The sequence below is a fragment of the Polyodon spathula genome, chromosome 20 (genome assembly GCF_017654505.1).
Source record: "Polyodon spathula isolate WHYD16114869_AA chromosome 20, ASM1765450v1, whole genome shotgun sequence".
In the NCBI taxonomy this organism is placed as follows: Eukaryota; Metazoa; Chordata; class Actinopteri; order Acipenseriformes; family Polyodontidae; genus Polyodon; species Polyodon spathula.
The window spans coordinates 6,037,416-6,056,991 of NC_054553.1; the positions used below are offsets into that span (position 1 = coordinate 6,037,416).

Consider the following 19,576-nt stretch of genomic DNA (forward strand, 5'->3'; position numbering starts at 1 on the left):
AGAAAAAAGGGGGCATGCATTTGCAGTACAGTCAAAGTCATGGATGTGAAAAAGCTCTCTATTGCATATAAAAACCTCAGCTATTGCTAACCAAGAAAGTATTGTGTTCAGACACTCTGTAATGGAAGCATGTGGTGTTTATCCTCACCACAAAAGGGATGAGTTGTGTGCTTTGGTGGTGATGTGCAAATAAGACACAGATAAATTGCCACAGATGTTCACACAAACTGTTCATGAAATAAAACTAGGAACGCACAACTCGCCCGAGATTGTTTTCGTATATTACAGTACGACTGTACCCTGAAATCCATAGATTGATTATCACCACACAAGCATGCAGTCCTTATATTGAGTAGGTTTTAAATTCAAATTCAATCAAACAAGTCAGCCTTTCTTCCCCCCTTCATTTTAATTGTTGTATATTATTTGTACGTAACATGACATATGGTCCATTTAGCGACTTCTGATCATATCAGTCATTGAGAGTGGACAGCAGCAGGTTGCTAAACAAGCAAGCAATGTGTATTGACAGGTCCCAGGGAAGGTTGGGATGTTGTTTGATTCAGAAAAAAAAACTCCCTTCATAGAATATGAATGATTGAACAAAGAATGAACCCTGGTTTATGTTGCTGGTCTCTCTACTGTTTGTTGGTCAAATTTAAAATATTTAACAAAATACTAGTGTCAAGGGAAGTCATTTTCCCACAGACTAACTAGAGGTCAAAGAATCTGAACAGTGTTCTGAGCAGGTAGGACTGTGACTTGGTTGTCAAAGTGCATCAAGGCTCTAGGGAAACCCAGAAGCTTATACAATGAAAATCATTTTAACAGTTTGATCAATAATGAAGGACATAAAAATTCTTTAAAATTTGGAAGGCTGTGTTTAATTTTTAGCATCAGACAAAGCACATGCACATGTACTGTAACATTACTTGTTGATTTGTGGTGGGCTGTGGTTCAATGGCTGATTTATTCTCCTTCCATCAAAGAAGAACCCTAATAATAATAAGAATAAGAATAAGTAGTTTAAAGAGCTAAACTGGTGTTTTTAGAACAGTATTTACCATGCTTACAGAACAACACAGTACAATTTGAACACATTTTGCAGGTGACTCTAAAAGGAAGTGCTGCTGTTATTGTTCTTTGTGTCTGCATTATCTTGTTTGTCTGTGTTTTGATCACCCCAATACCACTGTCCATGCTTCATAATTCCAGGTTGTCGCTAGAAGCTGGGAAAAATAGTAGTTTATCCGGCCTCAGGATTTGTATCTGTGACCTTCAGGACTAAAGATAAGTGATCTTCATTCGATCTTTTGCTGTATCCTACTTTTGAAGGATTACATTTAAATTATGGATTGCTGCAGATCACCAAAGATGTCCTTTGCCCTTGTCAATCCATTCACCCTTAGGATTTTCAGAGAAGTGCCACGTGCACATTGCAGCATAAAACATGTCTCTGGAACCGTCTAAGAGGCTGTTCCAATAGGCAGTCAGGTCTCCATTAAACATACTTGTGAGGAAATACTGTTAAACTTACTTACTTAAGATAGATCTGCTTGCGTAGGCGACTACTAACAGAATGGTCCACGTTGTATATGTTGCAGTATTCGTTTCCTGTTTGTTACATCTGTAATTAAGGCTGTATAAAGTCTTGCTGTGGTTTCTCTGAAAACCCTGATAATTAAAGACAGGCTGCAAAAAGGTATATTAATATTTCCTTAATGCAGCAGTGTGTAAATCTCTACCTAGGTAGGATCTTAACCTCTGTAGTACTTTCATAGATATCGCTCATTCCAGGTGCTTAAAGTTTAAGTAGCAGAGTTCAAAAACATAGCATTACATGTTCCCACGTGTTGCTACAGCTGTTTAAGTAGCATATTTTTATTTTCACTGTTAACATCCGGACAACGTTTTACACTTATAACTTCAAAGCTCTTTCAAAATGTGCTAGGTAGGATCTTGTAACGCTATATTTTTCAGAACCCCACTACTTACTGTTTAACTGAACATCTCATGTTACCTAAACACAATGGCTAATTAGGCTCATAGTAAAACCTGGAATGGATCAAACCGCTATGAATTCTTGCTGTCCTTGATTGGGATTTCCACTGACAACAAAATGTGGTATTTTAGTAGCACTGTAAATAACTAAAATAATATTTATTGTAATTAAATTCTAATGATCTTTCCATTGTTACTTTGGTTACATTAGGTCAGGTCCTTTAGGAGTTTCCCCTGGAAACTCACTGGAGTATACTGCTCTGTAAACATTTCAAAACAAATGAATGCTGGGAGAAAGATCATCATCGATTTTGTTGGCCGTTGCCCTACAGAAGGACAGAGGTTGAGAGATTGCTAGAGAAAAGAAGCAGTCCTCAGGGATGGTGCTGTTCAGTTATCTAGCAGTAAAACTGACTGTTCTGAAGTAAAGCTATTCTCCTGGGGATTGGTGTAGAGGTATCATTAGCCAGAATATGTCTAGTCAATAGTCTTTAGGCACATGCTTTTTCTTAAAGGTGTATGTTGAAAACATATACAGTATTGTGTAGTGCTTGGCGCTAAGGGAGGACAAGGGGGTTGAATGACCTTGGGACTGGGGACTTGGACAGAAAAAGTGCTTCATACTGGTTATGAAACTGATCAAGTATTGAGGACAACTGCTAGAGCTATGGGCTTAGAGTGCTTTCATTACAGCTGAGGGCTTCCTGCCTAGAAGGTGTCAGTGTGACTTTATGGTGAGATATTTGCTCTAATGACATGTAAAGTAGTCTATGAAAACTTTTTTTTTTTTAATTACCTGGCTGCATTACCACAGACACCTAATTTTGTCATGTTTTCAAACGCTGCAGAGCTGAAAATGCAGTCATTTTGAAGTATAAATTAATTTAAAATTGAAAGGAAGAGCAAGACTGAATTAATGGGATCTCCAGGGGCCAAGCAGGATGAGAGCAGGTGGACCTGGTCACTAGGGGCAGATGGCTTTTACATCTTCAAACAGCCTGGATGGCAATGTGTATCATCCACTCTCTGCTTATATGTCTGATACCCTCAGATTTCTTTGGGAAGGCACAGCGCAGTGCCCTTCCTTTGATTTTCCCTGTCTGTGGCTCTGCTCCACCTCTTTTCAACAAGTTGTCCTTTGATGTGTTTGTCAAGCAGCTTCGTGGCCCGGCAACTCCCGGAACTCACATTAAAGGTTTCAATGTCATAGACAATGTTGCAGCTAATTTGTTCACAGTTAAATTCTTTCTTCTGTCGTGCGCATTTATTTTTGTTCATAATAACCTAAAATGTCCAATTTTTTAATGCTGAAAGTGAGAACGGCGAAAATCATAAGTGCCTTAAATAAGAGCAAGTAACAACAAGTGTCACTTGTACGCCTGAAAAGTAGGCATATATACTCGTTGCGGATACTTGTTTGTGTTTGTTCCTTTGCACACTCCTAATAAACAGGATAAGTTTAAGCTTCTTTGGGAGATTTTAGATTTCATCCCTCGTTGTGTGCATATAGCGCTCAGAAATAAAACCTGAAAACCAGAAACCCTAAATATCGCATTTAAAGTAAGTGGGATATTTAAAGGCATATTTCAGACAGTGCTTGATTGGCACTGGTAGCTGAGTTCATTGAGCTGTGGTTTGCAAGGAGCCTTGCAGCTGGCCAGTCACATTTAATATGTCATAGTATAGTTCAGTACACAGCCAAACAGCCTGTCAAATTGACTGGCCATCCAAAAAGCTCAAGCTACAACCCATATGTGCTTACATCTCACACAGCTAAACTCTCTCTGTCTTGTCAACCCACTTAACCTCATTTTATAATTAATGTTACAAAGCTTTATGCAAGCAAGTACTCTTGTCTTCTTGGTATTTGGATATTGACATCACTTAAAATTCACATTTGATAGAGAGGGATGTTAAACCAAGTGTAGTGTCTACAACAAATATTCTGGCATTGTTACTTTTCGTATTTTGTTTTATATTGAATTTGAATGTTGCAATGAAAAAGCTACTTTTCACTGTTCAAAACCACACAGGTCCTGCAAATTTAGAACCCCGGGTATTCAAAGTTCTCTAATAGTATCTTATTCAGAAAAAAACCTGTTAACTAAACTTTTGTGTTTTAAATAAACAACATATAATAATGTCCTCATATCTTTTTTCTTTCGTTATAAAAACTTCAGTGGAGCGGGGCACAGGCAAGTGCCTCTGATTTTTCATGGCTGGCTGCAGCCCTGCTTCTAGTATCATCCAAAAATAGTTTCTTCCACAGGTTGGAACAGTTCCAGCACATCAACACGCTGTAAAACACTTTGTTGTTGTGCCTGAAAAAGGACAGGTATGGGATACTTGGCAGTCTGAGCCCTCTGTTTGGCAGACCATATGCAGTTTATGGAATGTCCCAAGGTGAGAGAATCTGTTTGCACTAATTAATACTAGCTGTCAAAATTTAATTTTTTAAACATTCAAGTGACCTTAACTGCCATCCATGGCAACAAAAGAGCAGAAGAAACTTTCATTCAAGGATTTCCATTGAAGACAGGAATGCTGTACAGTATGTATACAAATATTAACTTCAGAACACATGGGCAAAAAGAAGCGGTGTCCATCAGACAAAGGTTTTTGTACTACGGATTAATATTTTCATGATTTAGGTTGTTGCTAAGCGAACAGCTTAAAAAAACAAACAAAAAAAAAAACATTTGTCAAGAATGGTTCCCTTGTTCACTGCAGTATGCATAATAGCTGGTTCATTGTCCTACTGGATTCATAGTATTGTACTTCACACTTCAAATGCTCTGTATGAACAATACAGGTAATTATTGTTCAAATGTAGACTTCCTCTGCCTTATGCACATGCACATTTATTATACCAAGTCTCATCAAGTGATGTCTTTAGAATGATTCTTCCAGCAGTGGTTCTTCCCCGATGGAAGGAATCTCACCTGTGCCTATTATCAAGTTCTCAACACTTGCTTAATAGCCCCATTTTCACTTCTCTTTTTACAGTGTTGTACTGTAGTAGAAAGGTGAATGTAAACAGGATTAATGACTGACATTTTACGGTATAAAAAAAACTGCCTTTGAAATCTCTGCTACTGGTTCCTTTCTGTGCCTGGTTAAAGAGCTGGGCTGCTGTCAGGCACATTGATGAGCAGTATGCGTATTTATTTGACACCTGCCAAAGGCATTGTCTCCAAGGGATTATAATTTTAGTTCAGCTTTGTTTCACCCCTGATGGGACTACAATGCAAAAACTACCCAGTCAACCACAGAAAGACCTTTCTTTTTTCACTTTATTTCTCTTTATTGCATCAAATACAGGAACACATACTAGAATATCTTAAGAATGGTATTAGAGGGACAAAGAGTAGGCCAAGCAGTATTTTACTCATACAAATAGAAAGGCCCTCGCCCTTTCTGACACACAGGCCCAGTTTGATTCATATAATAAAGGTAAACAAAGCCAACAAACAGTAATATAAAAGAAGCCAGCCAGCTAAGGAACTGGCCCAACATGTCCGTCACAGAAAATCTCAGCATTTGTAGCCACTGCAGAACTGACATCCTTCCAGCCTGAGCTGTAAAGTGCAATCAATACCGTGACCATTTTCTTGTTGTTGTTGTTGGGTCATTTAGCAGACACTTTTATCCAAAGCGACTTAGAGACTTGGGGGTGAGCTATGCATCACAGCTGCTGCTGCAGAGTCACTTACAATAGGACCTTGGAATTTTACATCTCACCCTCAAGGACAGAGCACAAGGAGGTTAAGTGACTTGCGCAGGGTCACATACAGCGAGTCGGTGGCTGAGCTGGGATGAACCCAGAACCTCCTGGTAACAAACCCCTTTTCTTTAACCACTGGACCACCAAGCCTGCTATTATTAAGAGCATTGTTGTCCTAGAAATAAAACTGTCTTGCACATCTCCCTGATTTCGTTAAGCTCCATTCATTTTTGGAAAATAGATAGACTTATTTAACAGCTTTAACTCACTTACAAAAAAACAAATGCAGACATTGCAGAATAAAAGTGTGCTCTTATAATATGAAGGAAACGGATCATCATCTCTAGCTCTTCAGTGTAGCCTACGTATTATATATGTATATGGTAATATTATATAGTTCTGTTTAGTCAGACTTTAATTTAAATTGGTCTTTCTTATCATAGCGGTATGGATATATCTAGCCCCTCGTCTTTGCAGCCTTCATAAAACGGATTCATTGAAATATCTGACTGACTGATTTTAGAATCCCCGAGCAGCCACAAAAGCAGTTATCGGATGGTATTAGTGAATTTAGTATCTATCCATTATGACGTGCTGAGCTAGTGTAGCATTAAGATAAAGACATTTTAATTATGAAAGTATGCAACACCACGTTTACAAATCCCTTGTTGATGATAAAACCACTCAACCACATTGTAAAGATCACCACGCTTTAGGTACTTTTAGAAGCTATAACTAAACTGTAATGGTATTTTAGAAAATCATTTAACATTCGTAAAAAGTATGCAAGATCTCAACTCTCAGAAATCTATAGGTCTAAATAATTTGTTCCAAATGCACTGAAAGTTCTATTGGTAGGCAGGCAGCTGGACAAGATTAGTCTAAAAAGGGTTTCCCCATTTTGAGTGAAGACCCCAAGAACTGTAATGGTGTGGTAACATATACTGTAGTGATTGTACTGTTATACTATGTAGGGGTGAGTCGGTATAGCGGTTTTGTGTTTACTGCAGTTTAGGTGCATTATGGTGTTGATACCGTTTCTGTGATGATGCACCGCAAATATCATAGTTATGGTATACAATGGTTAAAGCTATGTTAGTGTTCCTATGAACATAGTGAAGGAAACCAGTCATTTTAATTTGAATAACTTATTTTTATTCAGCATCCTGTGCAAAACAAGTTTCAAGTACTACTCAGCTTTCTCTTCTACAGTATCTTCACTGGTAAAAAACAGATTTGTTATCATTTGTAATAACATTGAAAGCTTACTTGGGCAATGCCATGTGAACAGTAGACAAAAATATAATAACGTACATCTTAGTGGTAAAATGCATTTTGTAGTGGTTTTGCTATATGTATTTGGGCCCTGTACCAAAAATAAATGTGTGGTTTCTAAAATTGCATTGTCTTTGCTATGTCTGGAAATTACAAACATTTTCAACGTCATTTACAGTATTTCTGCCTTTTAAGTAAACCTTCATTGAACTTGCATGCTTTGTATCGTAATATAAAGGTTACCATGGTGTTTTTTTATTAATTTATTATTTTTTATTTTCATGGTTATCATACCGTAGAAATTTTATACCGATTTCACCCCTAATATCATGAAGTCATCGTAGATTACTGTTTCTGCACGTTTGATATGTTTACTAAAGTGATTTGATTATTTTATCTTGCATCTGAGCAAACTCAAGCAAGGTGAATTTGTGGAATGAGGCCAAACCGTGCTCTGTGGCCTCCAGATTAAACTGTTGTACTGCAATATTATCACAGGAAGGTGCTGTTAATTTCAGAGTAATAGCACAACATATATAATTGAAAAATATGTAAAATCGAATTAGTGTGGATTTTTTGGGGATGTGGTATAGGTAAAAGCACTTCTAACTTCAAGCGTTGTATTACGAGTGAAGCTGATTAGACTGCAGTCCAAGGATTCATTAGTTTTGTTTAATAGAATTGAAATGCGTGGTTGGGAGATTTAAATAAATTAACCTTCAATAAATCCCCAGAGGGTTGTCGGAATGACAGAGGGGGATTAGGATGCATTTTCTCCTTGTCACTGATATAATGAATACTGATTACATTATTTTTGCATGAAATATGTTATCGTTTAACCCTAGACTTCTGCATGTTGTAGCTGATACAGCAAGTGAGAAATCCTGTTAAATGGTCAGAGTGCCTCTGGAGAAAAAGACAAGTCTGTTGTTCATTATCATTTTAAATGCAGCAGGTGCCTTGTTAGCATTCATATGGCGAGTACCAGCACTATAAACATCTTCATTAGGAATGTCATCTATATTTAAATTGAGGCTGTGTGTGCCTGCTGGATAAAGAGCAGAACTGTATGGTTGTGGGATCTGGGACTCGGGAGAGATGTTTGAAATCACACTTCATCAACTCTCTTCACTCTTTTGAACCGCTTTACTTCTGTCCCATGACTCATCCCAACTGGGTATACATTGTGGTCACTGTATATCCAGAGGCATTCACTGTCAGGGTGGTCCTGTTGCAATGGTGCCGATGCATCACAGAATCTAGAATATTAGTGGTACTAACTCATGTTAAGCAGAGCTGATCTGAGCTTGTCTGATTTTAGATTAAACTGTACTGGCATTAATGAGATATCAGTCCACATTGTGGCTGTAATGTCTGGTGATATTTTCTTATGGAAATGATACCCCTTGAGAAGCCATACATATTGGCTTGAACTGTTGCATGGTCATCGAAGTGATTATTTTCCATATGCTGTAGTTATAGGTCATAATGATGCCTACACATTAAAATGTGCTAATTGTTTGGCAGGGGAACATTTCCACTTATGGGACAAAACTCCACACAACAGCTGTATTAAAAAAAGACACTTTGAAAATGTGGCTTACAGTGGAAATAGCAGCAATTTTCAATGCATCCTTTTGACCATATAAATAAAATGCTTACATGAAGAAAACAAGATAACTTAATTGTGTCCCGGTATATTTGTTTAAATATAAACCCTCTTTTTCATGTTAGAAATGTGCTTACATGGAGTGAAAACCCTAATTAATGGACCTGTAAGGATTTTGAAACTCTTGCTTGTGTATTGCCCTGGCCTTGTAGGGAGTAACTGGCTTTTCATAACTCGGCAAGTGCAGCTGTGACCATGGAGGGATGATAAAAACCTTTATTTCTGCTTAGAAAACTGTTTCGCGCCCATACACAAACCATAATCAAACCAATTAAAACTGGTTCAAAAAGCATTTACTTGTCACGAAACGCATAATAACACAGTATACAGTTGAAACACGTAGGCTTTTTCTGATAACCATGCACCTTGTGTGGGGCAGTGTACACTAGGTTTTTCCAGTTAAATTGCACAAGCTCTTGTTTCATCAGCCATCTGTTTTCCATTATACTACCTTCACTTATGTTTCCCATTTAAATGGTGAAAGAAGTAAGAAATCATTGAAACTGTAAAACTGCGATTTTTTTTTTTTTTCATGTGTTTAATGTAAGTTCTGAATCAACGCAGAGTTAATAAACTCATATTAAGCTGTACATAGCTGGTGTACATCAGCAGTTTGCAGTCACCAGCCTTATCGTTCGACCTTGTGATGCATGGGTATAGCGCTTTGCTGCCTGCGAGAATTGAGCAAAACTCATACCATTGTTCTTAAATGTAACTTTTCTTGGGTTTCTGCAGACATTGGTAAAGTGAAGAAGAAATGCAAATTTAGCTTTTTAATGTGCTTTGTCTCATGCTAGGGAAATAAGACCAAATTTGGTCAAGGAAATTACGTAAATTAGCTATACGTATATATTTGTGCTGTTCGAAGTAATTTCTGGGCTCAGCTCAGAAACTAACATGTTTGTGCCATGCCGGCTCAGAAAAAAAAAAAATGGAAGCTCAGCTTGGCTTGGAAGTAAATAACATCTACACTGATGCCAGCTCAGAACACCATCGACTGAGACCTGTGTGAGATCACTGATGTATCACATTAGATTTGCTTTGTTCCTGTTTGCATTTTTGATTCCTGAATAAAGTCTTTTTGTTTGACTTTACCTGAAGAAGATTTTTAAGAATAAATCAAACCGCTTATAGATCCCTGTGAATTCTCTGGATGATACCCATAACACTGGCCTTCTCTTATAACTTTAAATCACAGCCCAATCACCTTGATTGTTATCAGATGCAGGAGTAACATTGTAATGTCACTTAACCTTGGAAAAGGCTTTGTTATAAAGCATGGTAAACCACCTGGTTTAGCCTCAGTCTATGAGGTTCCTAGTAGAGATGTCTTTATTCTCAGGTAGACGCTCCCTTATGCCTTCCCTGTTCAATGGATTTACATATAAATATTGAAAACTCATTACCTTTCAGGAGCACTTTGTCAAAATTTTAGCTGTTTGCATTTGATCTCTGAAGACTCTGAGTCAGAGTACAAAAGGCAAACTGCATACATTAGGTCATTGATGTGATAATTCTTTGTAACATAGTATGTCTTTGTTCTGAACCTAATGAATTCTGTTTAGTCTCTTGCATAAGCAAGAAATGAAGAAAAACTATCCATTGCATTTAAAGATTTGTTTTATGCTTTCTGAACTAGTTTGCATGAAGAAAGTTACACTATGTATAGAGGGCTTGGATGCATTAAAGAAGGTTCATATTGTGCTTTTAAATAGCTCAATGTTGGTGCATTGGCTTCAGTAGTTTTTTATTAATATTTTGAGTAGGTGACTTAATAGTGTATCAGCTGTGGAGGGAACAAGACACTGGTTTCTGAGTGCAGAGGTGCAGATTTGGATTGCTGTACAGTATTGTGTAGAAGGCATTAGGTTTGCTTGACTTGATGTTTTCTAGCTTATATGTACCGTAAGGAGGTGGAGGTTTAAATACGCGAGTGCTGACAGTATGGAAGGTATAGTAGACTGGATTGCATCATGGAATTAGCAGGTTCAGTAACTCTAGCTTTGTGGCAACAGTAGGGATTTGAAGAATGAATAGTTTCAGGTAGCAAGGGCCACTTCCATTATACATTCATATTGTCACACTAGTGACAGTCTCTTGATAATTGATCAGTCTCTTGATAATTGAGTAGCCTTGATATGCTTAAATAATTTACATCAAATTGCTACTTGACTTTTTTTCACGTCTACAAAATCCAATATACTAACCTGAAAATAATACAACCGAGAAAATGGTATTGATTGATGAATGATGCAAAGAACTTGCTGTACATGCTGGCAGATGTTGATTAATTTTCCCTCCCAGTGCTGTTAATCATCATAAAGCACAGTTGTTTTCCTTTTTTCTTTTTTTTTTTTTTTTTTTGAGTAAAAAGATTATATATAGTTCTGCAGGGTATGCCTGGGTCTTTAAGTAACTGCCTAATCAACCAGACTGATGATGCTTCATTAGTTCGGTGGTATACTTCCACAACTGCTGGTTAAGACACTTAGCAGTGAATCGCTGCCACAGACACTTTGCATAGAAAATTGTGAATGCTTTCCCAGGTTCACTGTGACATGTACACTGATCTAATCAGAATCCCTCACTACCTGAATCATCTCTATTGTGTTCTAGTGATGCATGCTGGGCATGGACTGTTGGAACTGTACTGACACATCACCTCGGCTAGAACACTCAAAGCAAATGCCAGCGCATGATGATCGTGATTGCACTGTCTTAGTGTGCGTTCAAATGATAACACAGTATGGCCGTTCATAACAAGTACAAGAGCAATTTTTTTTTTATTTTCCTGCTTCTGTACAAAATGTTTAACAGTAACTGCTATACAAAGAGCTCAAAGGAAGTGCAGTCTTCTGGATGCATTCAGTTTTGGTTGAACTGTTTTTTAATTATGCAAATGTATTGTCACAGGAAAACCAGTTTTTATTTTTTATTGTTGTTATTTATTTATTTATTTTTACTAGGACTAAACCCGCTGCCCTTTGACCCTTCGACTAACAATGAGCCGCTACAGTTTAACAACTGTAATGGACCCATGGTCACAGAGTGCCCTGTAGAGAATGGAGCTGAGAACAGCAAGAAACGGAAGAGACCCAGCCTTCCTCCAGGTAAACACAGGATCCCTGTGGCAGCACAGCTATATCGTTCGCATGCATCATTTTATTGCTTTTGTACATATTTTCTGAATATGCTGACTGCTATTTGCATTTGTCAAAGGAGTTTCCTAAATATTTAATGTTTTTTCAGGAGCATGTATTTGTTACGTTTGGTTTAACTAAGCTCGCCAGTAATGTAACATTATGCTTTATGTAAGTGCAATTTATATAAAGTACATTCAGCTACGTGTTGACTTATTTAGACCATGCAGCATACATTAACAGTATAAGTTAAGACTTGATTTGGACCTAATGCCCAAAGGAAGCTCGTTCCACTTAGGGTAACCAGAGCATGAAAAAGATCATGTGTCAATTTTAGTTCTGTTATTTGGGGCAAAGTCATATCTGATAACTGAAATATGAAATGGCATTAAGTGATATAAACTTTGATGCCGAAATGCTAACCACTTTAATTTATTGTAAAGCACGGGTGGAAAAGTCTCTACGGCATTAGTTTTTCTTTATTGACCATTATGGTACAAGTATACTAGCTTATACTGGTGCTTCTCACTGCTTTTTAATGCAACATGACTGAAGCATTTCCAGTCCAACTGAATATTAGCTGAACTTTACCTATATTTAGAACACTCTACTGCATTCTTAAGAAAACAAGACAGCATGTTCCTAGGTTGCCTGAAGGCTGTGTGTCTGTAGGAGCCAATAGCAATGTTACAGTGGCTTGATCAGCAGTAAAGCACCAGGGACCACCAGGTGATGCAGGTTATTTTGGAGAACAGATACTGGAAAATTGATCTAGTGAAGTACACTCAAAATAGGCTATTTTCAAAATGACCGTATGTACTGTTGAAGGTGCAATGAATGGATTTACACTATTTTGAAATACATTTGAGACTAATAAAATTGACTAGATATCAGCTGCATACATATATAAACTCGCTGAATAAGTGTTATCAGCGTATCTAAAATTCTTAAAAAAAAATAAGTTATGTCCCAATTGAAGCCCTAATCAGCAAAAATAGAGGAAAGCCTAATACACCGTGGATAAACTGATTTCCATTGATTGGTTGTAAGCTGTCTTTGCTAATAGAAGCCCTGAACTAATTAATTTGAAAATAACTATGAATTAGTAATTTCAAATTATAGTATGGAAGATGACACACCAGGATGCAAGAGAGATATGTCATTTCATTTTTCAGTGTCCTAGAAAAATCAAACTACAACCAGGGGCAAGGTTAATCGTATTCATGTTCCAGAGTGATTTATCATGCTTTAATAAAAAATAAACTTTACAAAGTGCAAAGTACATTAACCCTTTCAGGACCAAGCATTTTTCAGTGGGATGCTCCCCCAGGACCTTTTGGCTGTAGTTGACACTCTTCCTATAAAAATTCACAAAAAAAATATAATTTCTTTACATCAGCGTCTTGGAAACAGTGTCCCTTTTTTCAGAACGCTGTGGTGAACAGTGTAAAGTACTTAAGAAACCATAAAAATGCGGTATTCTATGGGCTGAGGGACATCATGAAAGTTCCATTGAAAAATATTGATGTTTGGGCAAATTACATGACATTGTTTCACCCGAATGATGATTATCAGTAATAAAGGAAAAAATTTACCTGATACATTTTGTTCATGAAATAGTATATGCTTATGTCCTTTTCGTTTCTTGATGTTTAGAAATGTTGTAAAAACATATATTAAAACACGACAGAATAAGTGTTATAATATAATTATAAGTCAAATACATCAGATTTACTGTGGTTTTTTTTTTTGTTTGTTTTTTTATCGCTCTAAACAAATTCCTGTGATGTTTTGTTTCTGCTTTTGTCTCTGCCGGGCTGCTGTAAACTGTCTCTGCTCTTTTAGACACTTAATGCCCCTCTCAGTGACGTTACACGAAGAAAAAAATCAGGAAGTGAACATCAGTCCCTCCCGTATGCAATGATACGTGTTTCGAACCTGTACTGCAAAGTACAGTGGCCCTGTAAGCCGTCAAAACAAAGTGTTTTTTTATCGTGTTTATACAATCACGGTCCTGGAAGCCCACTTCAGTGTGATCGTGTCATCATTATCCTGGTCCTTAAAGGGTTAAACTACATGTTGTTTTATTTAGAACATGCACTAGATACAGGTGAAGAAATGCTGTAAACAGAATTCTAGAGTTCAAAAGGGCTTGCTTAAAAAACAATTGAGGTCAAACTATTCCATGAAAAGGATATTGCCTCCCCAGGAAACAATGGAGGTCGTTTTATTTCTGAAGCCATGTTGTTTTATTTAGAACATGCACCAGATACAGGTGAAGAAATGCTGTAAACAGAATTCTAGAGTTCAAAAGGGCTTGCTTAAAAAACAATTGAGGTCCAACTATTTCATGAAAAGGATATTGCCTCCCCAGGAAACAATGGAGGTCGTTTTATTTCTGAAGCCATGTTGTTTTATTTAGAACATGCACCAGATACAGGTGAAGAAATGCTGTAAACAGAATTCTAGAGTTCAAAAGGGCTTGCTTAAAAAACAATTGAGGTCCAACTATTTCATGAAAAGGATATTGCCTCCCCAGGAAACAATGGAGGTCGTTTTATTTTTGAAGTCTATTGCCCCCCCCCCCCCCCCCCCCCCCCCAGGACAATCAAGCAATTGAGGAAAATACACACTGAATTCTTTGTTGTCAGAGTACAGATCAGAAATGTTAATGCCTTTATTGATGAGCCTAATTTTGGTTTGCCTAGCGAGTACTGACAGCAGCACAGTTGGGGCATGGAAAGATTTCCTAGATAACTGTGAACTGTTGTAAATAACTACCTCAAAAGCAGATGGCAGTCAATGCCTGCAGCTAAAAATATCCCTTAGCGCTTTTGTGCTTATTTTTCCCTTTTTCAAATCTGCTCTGGAAGTCTCATCGTTCATTGACAGGATAAACAGAGATGCTTCTTTTATAAAAAAGAATGTTATCTTGCTAGTCTGCACTGTGCTTTAGCCATGGAAAGACTGACGGGGTCTTTTTCCCAAATTGTTTGGTCCTGACAATTTTCAAAACTCCACTTTTACAATCCAGAGTTATTGTTCAGCCTGCTATATTTAAAGTGTGTATCAGTAAAGATAGGCTATTAAGGACACATGATTCTGTAAAGGTTAATATAATTTTTATTTGTGTTTGATTTGACATGGTTGAGTAAAAAAAACCAAAAAAAAAAACAATTGCGTATTCATAGATTGTTGTAAATTGCTATTGTGGATGTTACCCAGTGACCAGGTTTTAGTTTCAACCAGTTTAATGCTGCCTATTCATTAAATCAGTTGGCACAAAAACCTGTTTGAAATATTTTATCAGTCTACAATTTAAAATAAAATGCATGCTCTTTTCATCCCTGACCTGAAAAAAAAACATTGCGAAAGACTGTGATTTACAAAGTTTATGACTTTAAAAACTAGTTTGACAGAATACTCATTACATTTATATTTTACTGCTCCATTACACCTAAGAGTTATGCTGTCCGGGCTTTGAATATTTTTTAAATCGCAGTTCCAAAAGGCACAAAATGATCTTAACAATATTGTTATAGTACCGTCTAATTCTTGTGTAGGAGATGGTGCTTGACAATGGTGGTGGTTTTGTTTTAAACAAGATTGAAATGGCTTATTAGTCATGAATGTGTGTCAGTGTGTTTACACTTCTAAAGAAAGAAACATGTTTTTTAAAGAAAAGTTGAGTAAGTTAGTGGTCATCTGAAAATGAAAAAAATCTGGCTGAATTTAAAATGTTCTCATATAATAGAAAACTACATTGAATTTATAAAGCTTTACTTGGCTTTCTAGTAACTGCTATGTATGGAAATAAATCTGTAAAATCCAGCTCTTTGGATCAATATAGCCTACTTAGGAGAGTGAAATAAACCTTGAGACTTTGCTTGGGTGTTATTTACTACCATAAACGAATAAAGACATGAAATAGATTTTTAAAAACTTTATAAAATGCTTTTTCTAAGGTTCAAATAAAAACATGGAACATATTTTATCGTATATTTGAATTTTGAATCTTACAAATAATGTGACTCTCAATTGAGTTATTGTGAATCTGAAGGCAGCACACATACATAACCATAAAAGGACGTTCGTGGCACTCAGGATTGTGACCTTGCTCTGTGTGTGGGTAGTGTTTAATGCCAACACAATACCGTTACCCCAGGGAAAGATTGTGACAAAGGGGTTAGACAAGCACTTAGGAGGGAGGCAGGCAAGTGCAGAAGTGTTTCCCCATAAATTGTCAGGACAGCATAACCGTCAATACTAGTGTGGTAAAAGCTGCCATGTGGTGCTGAAATATTGCGCCATTAAAAAGTCTATATTGCTATTTTAACTATATTTTTTTTCTACAAAGTAGATGAAGTTATTTTAATTTATCATTATAAAATTGCCATTTCTTTTAGCCTACGCTGCTTTCCAATATTATCCATTAGTTGCTTTATTATTTATTAGCCTGAGGCACAGTGCTTCAGCACAGTGAGGAAGCCTCAGCGGTGGCCTATGTAAGTGGGCGTCTGTTTCTGTTGAAATACTCATGTGCAGTGATTTAAAGGTTAAGTAATTGCCTTGGAGACTTATTGGACAGCGCTGTATTTTTTGTAATTAAGCCTCCCATCATAGAGCAGGAGTAGGCCAAGCCCCTTGGACTGTTTCATTAAGGTCCTGGACCAAAATAGCCAATTTAAATTCTCCCAGGCCAAGAATTGGTTTTACATATTTAGGTTTGAGCATATATATAAACATCATATTGTTAAAATTCCTGAATGGTGAGGTCAAAGCCTTGTATCCCAGTTTATTAGCTGTATTTATTACAGGTGTTTGAATATTCATCTCTTCTGTCATATACATTTGTTTTATATTGGCACATAGTTGGGAGTACAGCTATGGCCAAAAGTCAATCCCATAGAATTAACTAATTTTGTTTCATAAAGTTGAATGAAATCTGCTAAATAATTTTACATTAACATATTGAATTACATACCGCTTTGTAGTTTTCCACATACTGTATGCTGTACTACTGTTATGGCTTGCAGTAGACTTGTGATATTATTTTGTAGTTTGTTTGATTACTGCCCAGTCCCTGACCACCTTTCGGCACCTCCTCAAGACACGTCTTTTCAGACAACACCTCTAAAACTCAACTCTTCCCTTCTGGAAAATATAGCACTATGCCTTTAATGCATTTTAACTTGCTCTTATCTGCTCCCTGGTGTAACTGTCAACACTGTTATCTGCTCTTGAACTGCCCAGTTATCAAAATTGTACTTGCTCTTATTAGGACTGAAGTCGTATTTTGTATCTTGCTCTTAATTGCACTGTAATTCTTGATGTGTATTTTTTGTATACAACTGTAAGTCACCCTGAGTAAGGGTGTCTGCTAATAAATAATAATAATAATAATAATAATAATAATAATAATAATAATAATAATAATGTTAAATCAAAATTTATGTTCATATAGCTTTTTTAATTGTCTCAATCCTAAAATTCTAGGTGATGCAACATTTTTGGCCATAGCTTCATGAACCAGTCGGCCTCCTTCAGTCTTTTTTTTTTTTTAATAAACTATTCTAGGCTGTTTTTAGTATAAAACTGCATTTTATTTTGTAAGTGTATAGGGCCCATTAACTCTAAAAGATATATAACTTAAGGTAAGTTGTTTTATAATAATCCAAAATTATGGTTGAGTGTTTCGAAGTTATTGTAGTAACTATGGCAGTAAGTCATCTTTCCAGTTGTTGCACTTTATTGAAGAAGTTAGCACCTTGGTTTAGGTGAATAAAGTTGTATCATTCACTGGCAAATTACAGATATCTCCTATTCTAAAGCCTGATGAGAAGTTTGCTCTGAAGCTCTATGTGAGACGGATTGTATTTGAGTGCAATACACAGCTGATTGAACAGTAAATATTGTCTGTGCAGGTTATGTGGCTGGTTCGTTCTTTTCTCAGCGTGAAATCATTTTAACAACGTCAGTCAAATAGCAGATAGGCTTCAGGAACCCCCTTTAATCCACAGCTCTGTTAAATAATATTTTGCTAGAAAACTACTCAGACGTGAAAGACTGTGTTGTGTCTGTCTCTTCATGGAAGAAACAGTTGATATATTTTTCTCTTCTGTAATTGGCAGAGCATTTGTGAAGCCTTGGACAGTAACTGCAGTGTAGATTAAAGGATTGTGTTGATAGGTTAACCCTTAACACTGGAGTAAAATTACATGTGTACACTTTGCTGAGTCAGACCTGTGAGCAAAGCAAGTTTGGTCTGTCAAACAGAGCGCAAGAGAAAGTACACTCTCAACTTGATTAGAGGTAGCCATCAAACGCATATAAATATATGGAGTCATTGAATCTAATATCTCTTCCTCGCCTGTTTTTTTATTTCATGTACTTAATCTGTTTTTATAGAACCTGTTATGGTTTAAATGTTTGGAATGCTTTGTCGAGAGCTACACTCTCAGCGCTATTATACCTGTAGTTGCTGCTAATAGGTCCCAATGGAGATGTGACTTAATACCAAACAGACCTGGACTCGCAGAGCACCCTTCATTTCAAGGCATTACTTAGTGCTGCACATCAAAGGTTAAAAATACAGCATCTGCATATTATAAAGCTTTAGATGTCTTTTTTTTTTCTTTTTGTGTCCCTTTTCTATGCATGTATCGTGTCTTTTCAATATGTTTCTTTTGTAGTTTACTTCAGTCTCTGGCGGGTCTAAAATGCTTTCCAATACTAAATGTGTTGGGTCTGAGCAGTTCCCATTGTGTAATGTGCTGTGCAGAGAGAATTTATTTATTTATTTATTTATTTATTGCATTTATATAGCGCTTTTTATACAAAAGTGTCGCAAAGCACTGTCCAGTACATAGCAGAAAAAAAGAACAAACCACAATACATTTGTATAGCATGTCACTCATACGACCGCCATACTCAGATTAAGTACAGATTTAAACAGTATACACAAAACAAAAGCAGCAATTTTAAAGTTACATTTAAAATCCACTAAGATAAGAAGTGCTTTTTTAGTCTTGACTTGAAAACTGGAATGGTCCCAGCTTCCCTGATAAACCAAGCCAGAGCATTCCAAAATTTAGGAGCGCTACAAGAAAAAACCCTACCTCCCATGTTGCTCTTGTTGACCCCAGGAATAACAAGCAGCCCCGCATCCTGTGATCTCAGAGTGTGGTTTGGAAGATACAGGGTCAGTAATTCCTGCAAATAAGTAGGTGCTAATCCATTCAGGGCTTTGTAAGTTAACAGCAACATCTTCAAATCAATTCTATACTGCACAGAGAGCCAGTGTAAAGAGGCCAAAACAGGGGTAATATGTTTACGTTTCTTGGTTTTAGTCAGAATTCTAGCCGCAGTACAAGCTAAACAGACTGCAAGCGGGATACCACATGTTTTGGGACACCAGAAAAAAGTGCTTTACAATAATCAATTCTAGATGAAAAAAGGTATGTATCTGTCTCTCTCTGCATCAGATATGGAAATAATTGGTCTAAGCTTGGCTATATTTCTCAAATGGTAAAAAGATATTTTAGTAACTTCCTAATATGAGTCTCAAATGATAGGCTGTTTTGTGTTATAATTCACGTCTGTGAAGTAGCCAATAACTCCCTTGAACATTTTAAAGTTCAAAAGAATTATATCATCAGCACAGCAATGGAAGTTCATGCCGTGTCTGTGGATAATGTCACCTAACGACAGGACATATACTGAAAACAACAAGGGACCTACAATGGAGCCCTGTGGAACACCACAGAC

General features: G+C 36.8%; 1 protein-coding gene across 15 annotated transcripts in view; it reads left to right on the top strand.

Annotated features, from left to right (window-relative positions):
• Positions 1-19,576, top strand: part of LOC121295452 (ecto-NOX disulfide-thiol exchanger 2-like) — a 114,826-nt gene that overhangs the window by 46,737 nt on the left and 48,513 nt on the right. For all 15 annotated transcript variants that reach the window (XM_041220074.1, XM_041220085.1, XM_041220075.1 and 12 more), the window contains one exon: positions 11,636-11,779. In XM_041220074.1, coding sequence (XP_041076008.1) covers positions 11,636-11,779 — 144 coding nt within the window. The remainder of the gene's footprint in view (positions 1-11,635; positions 11,780-19,576) is intronic.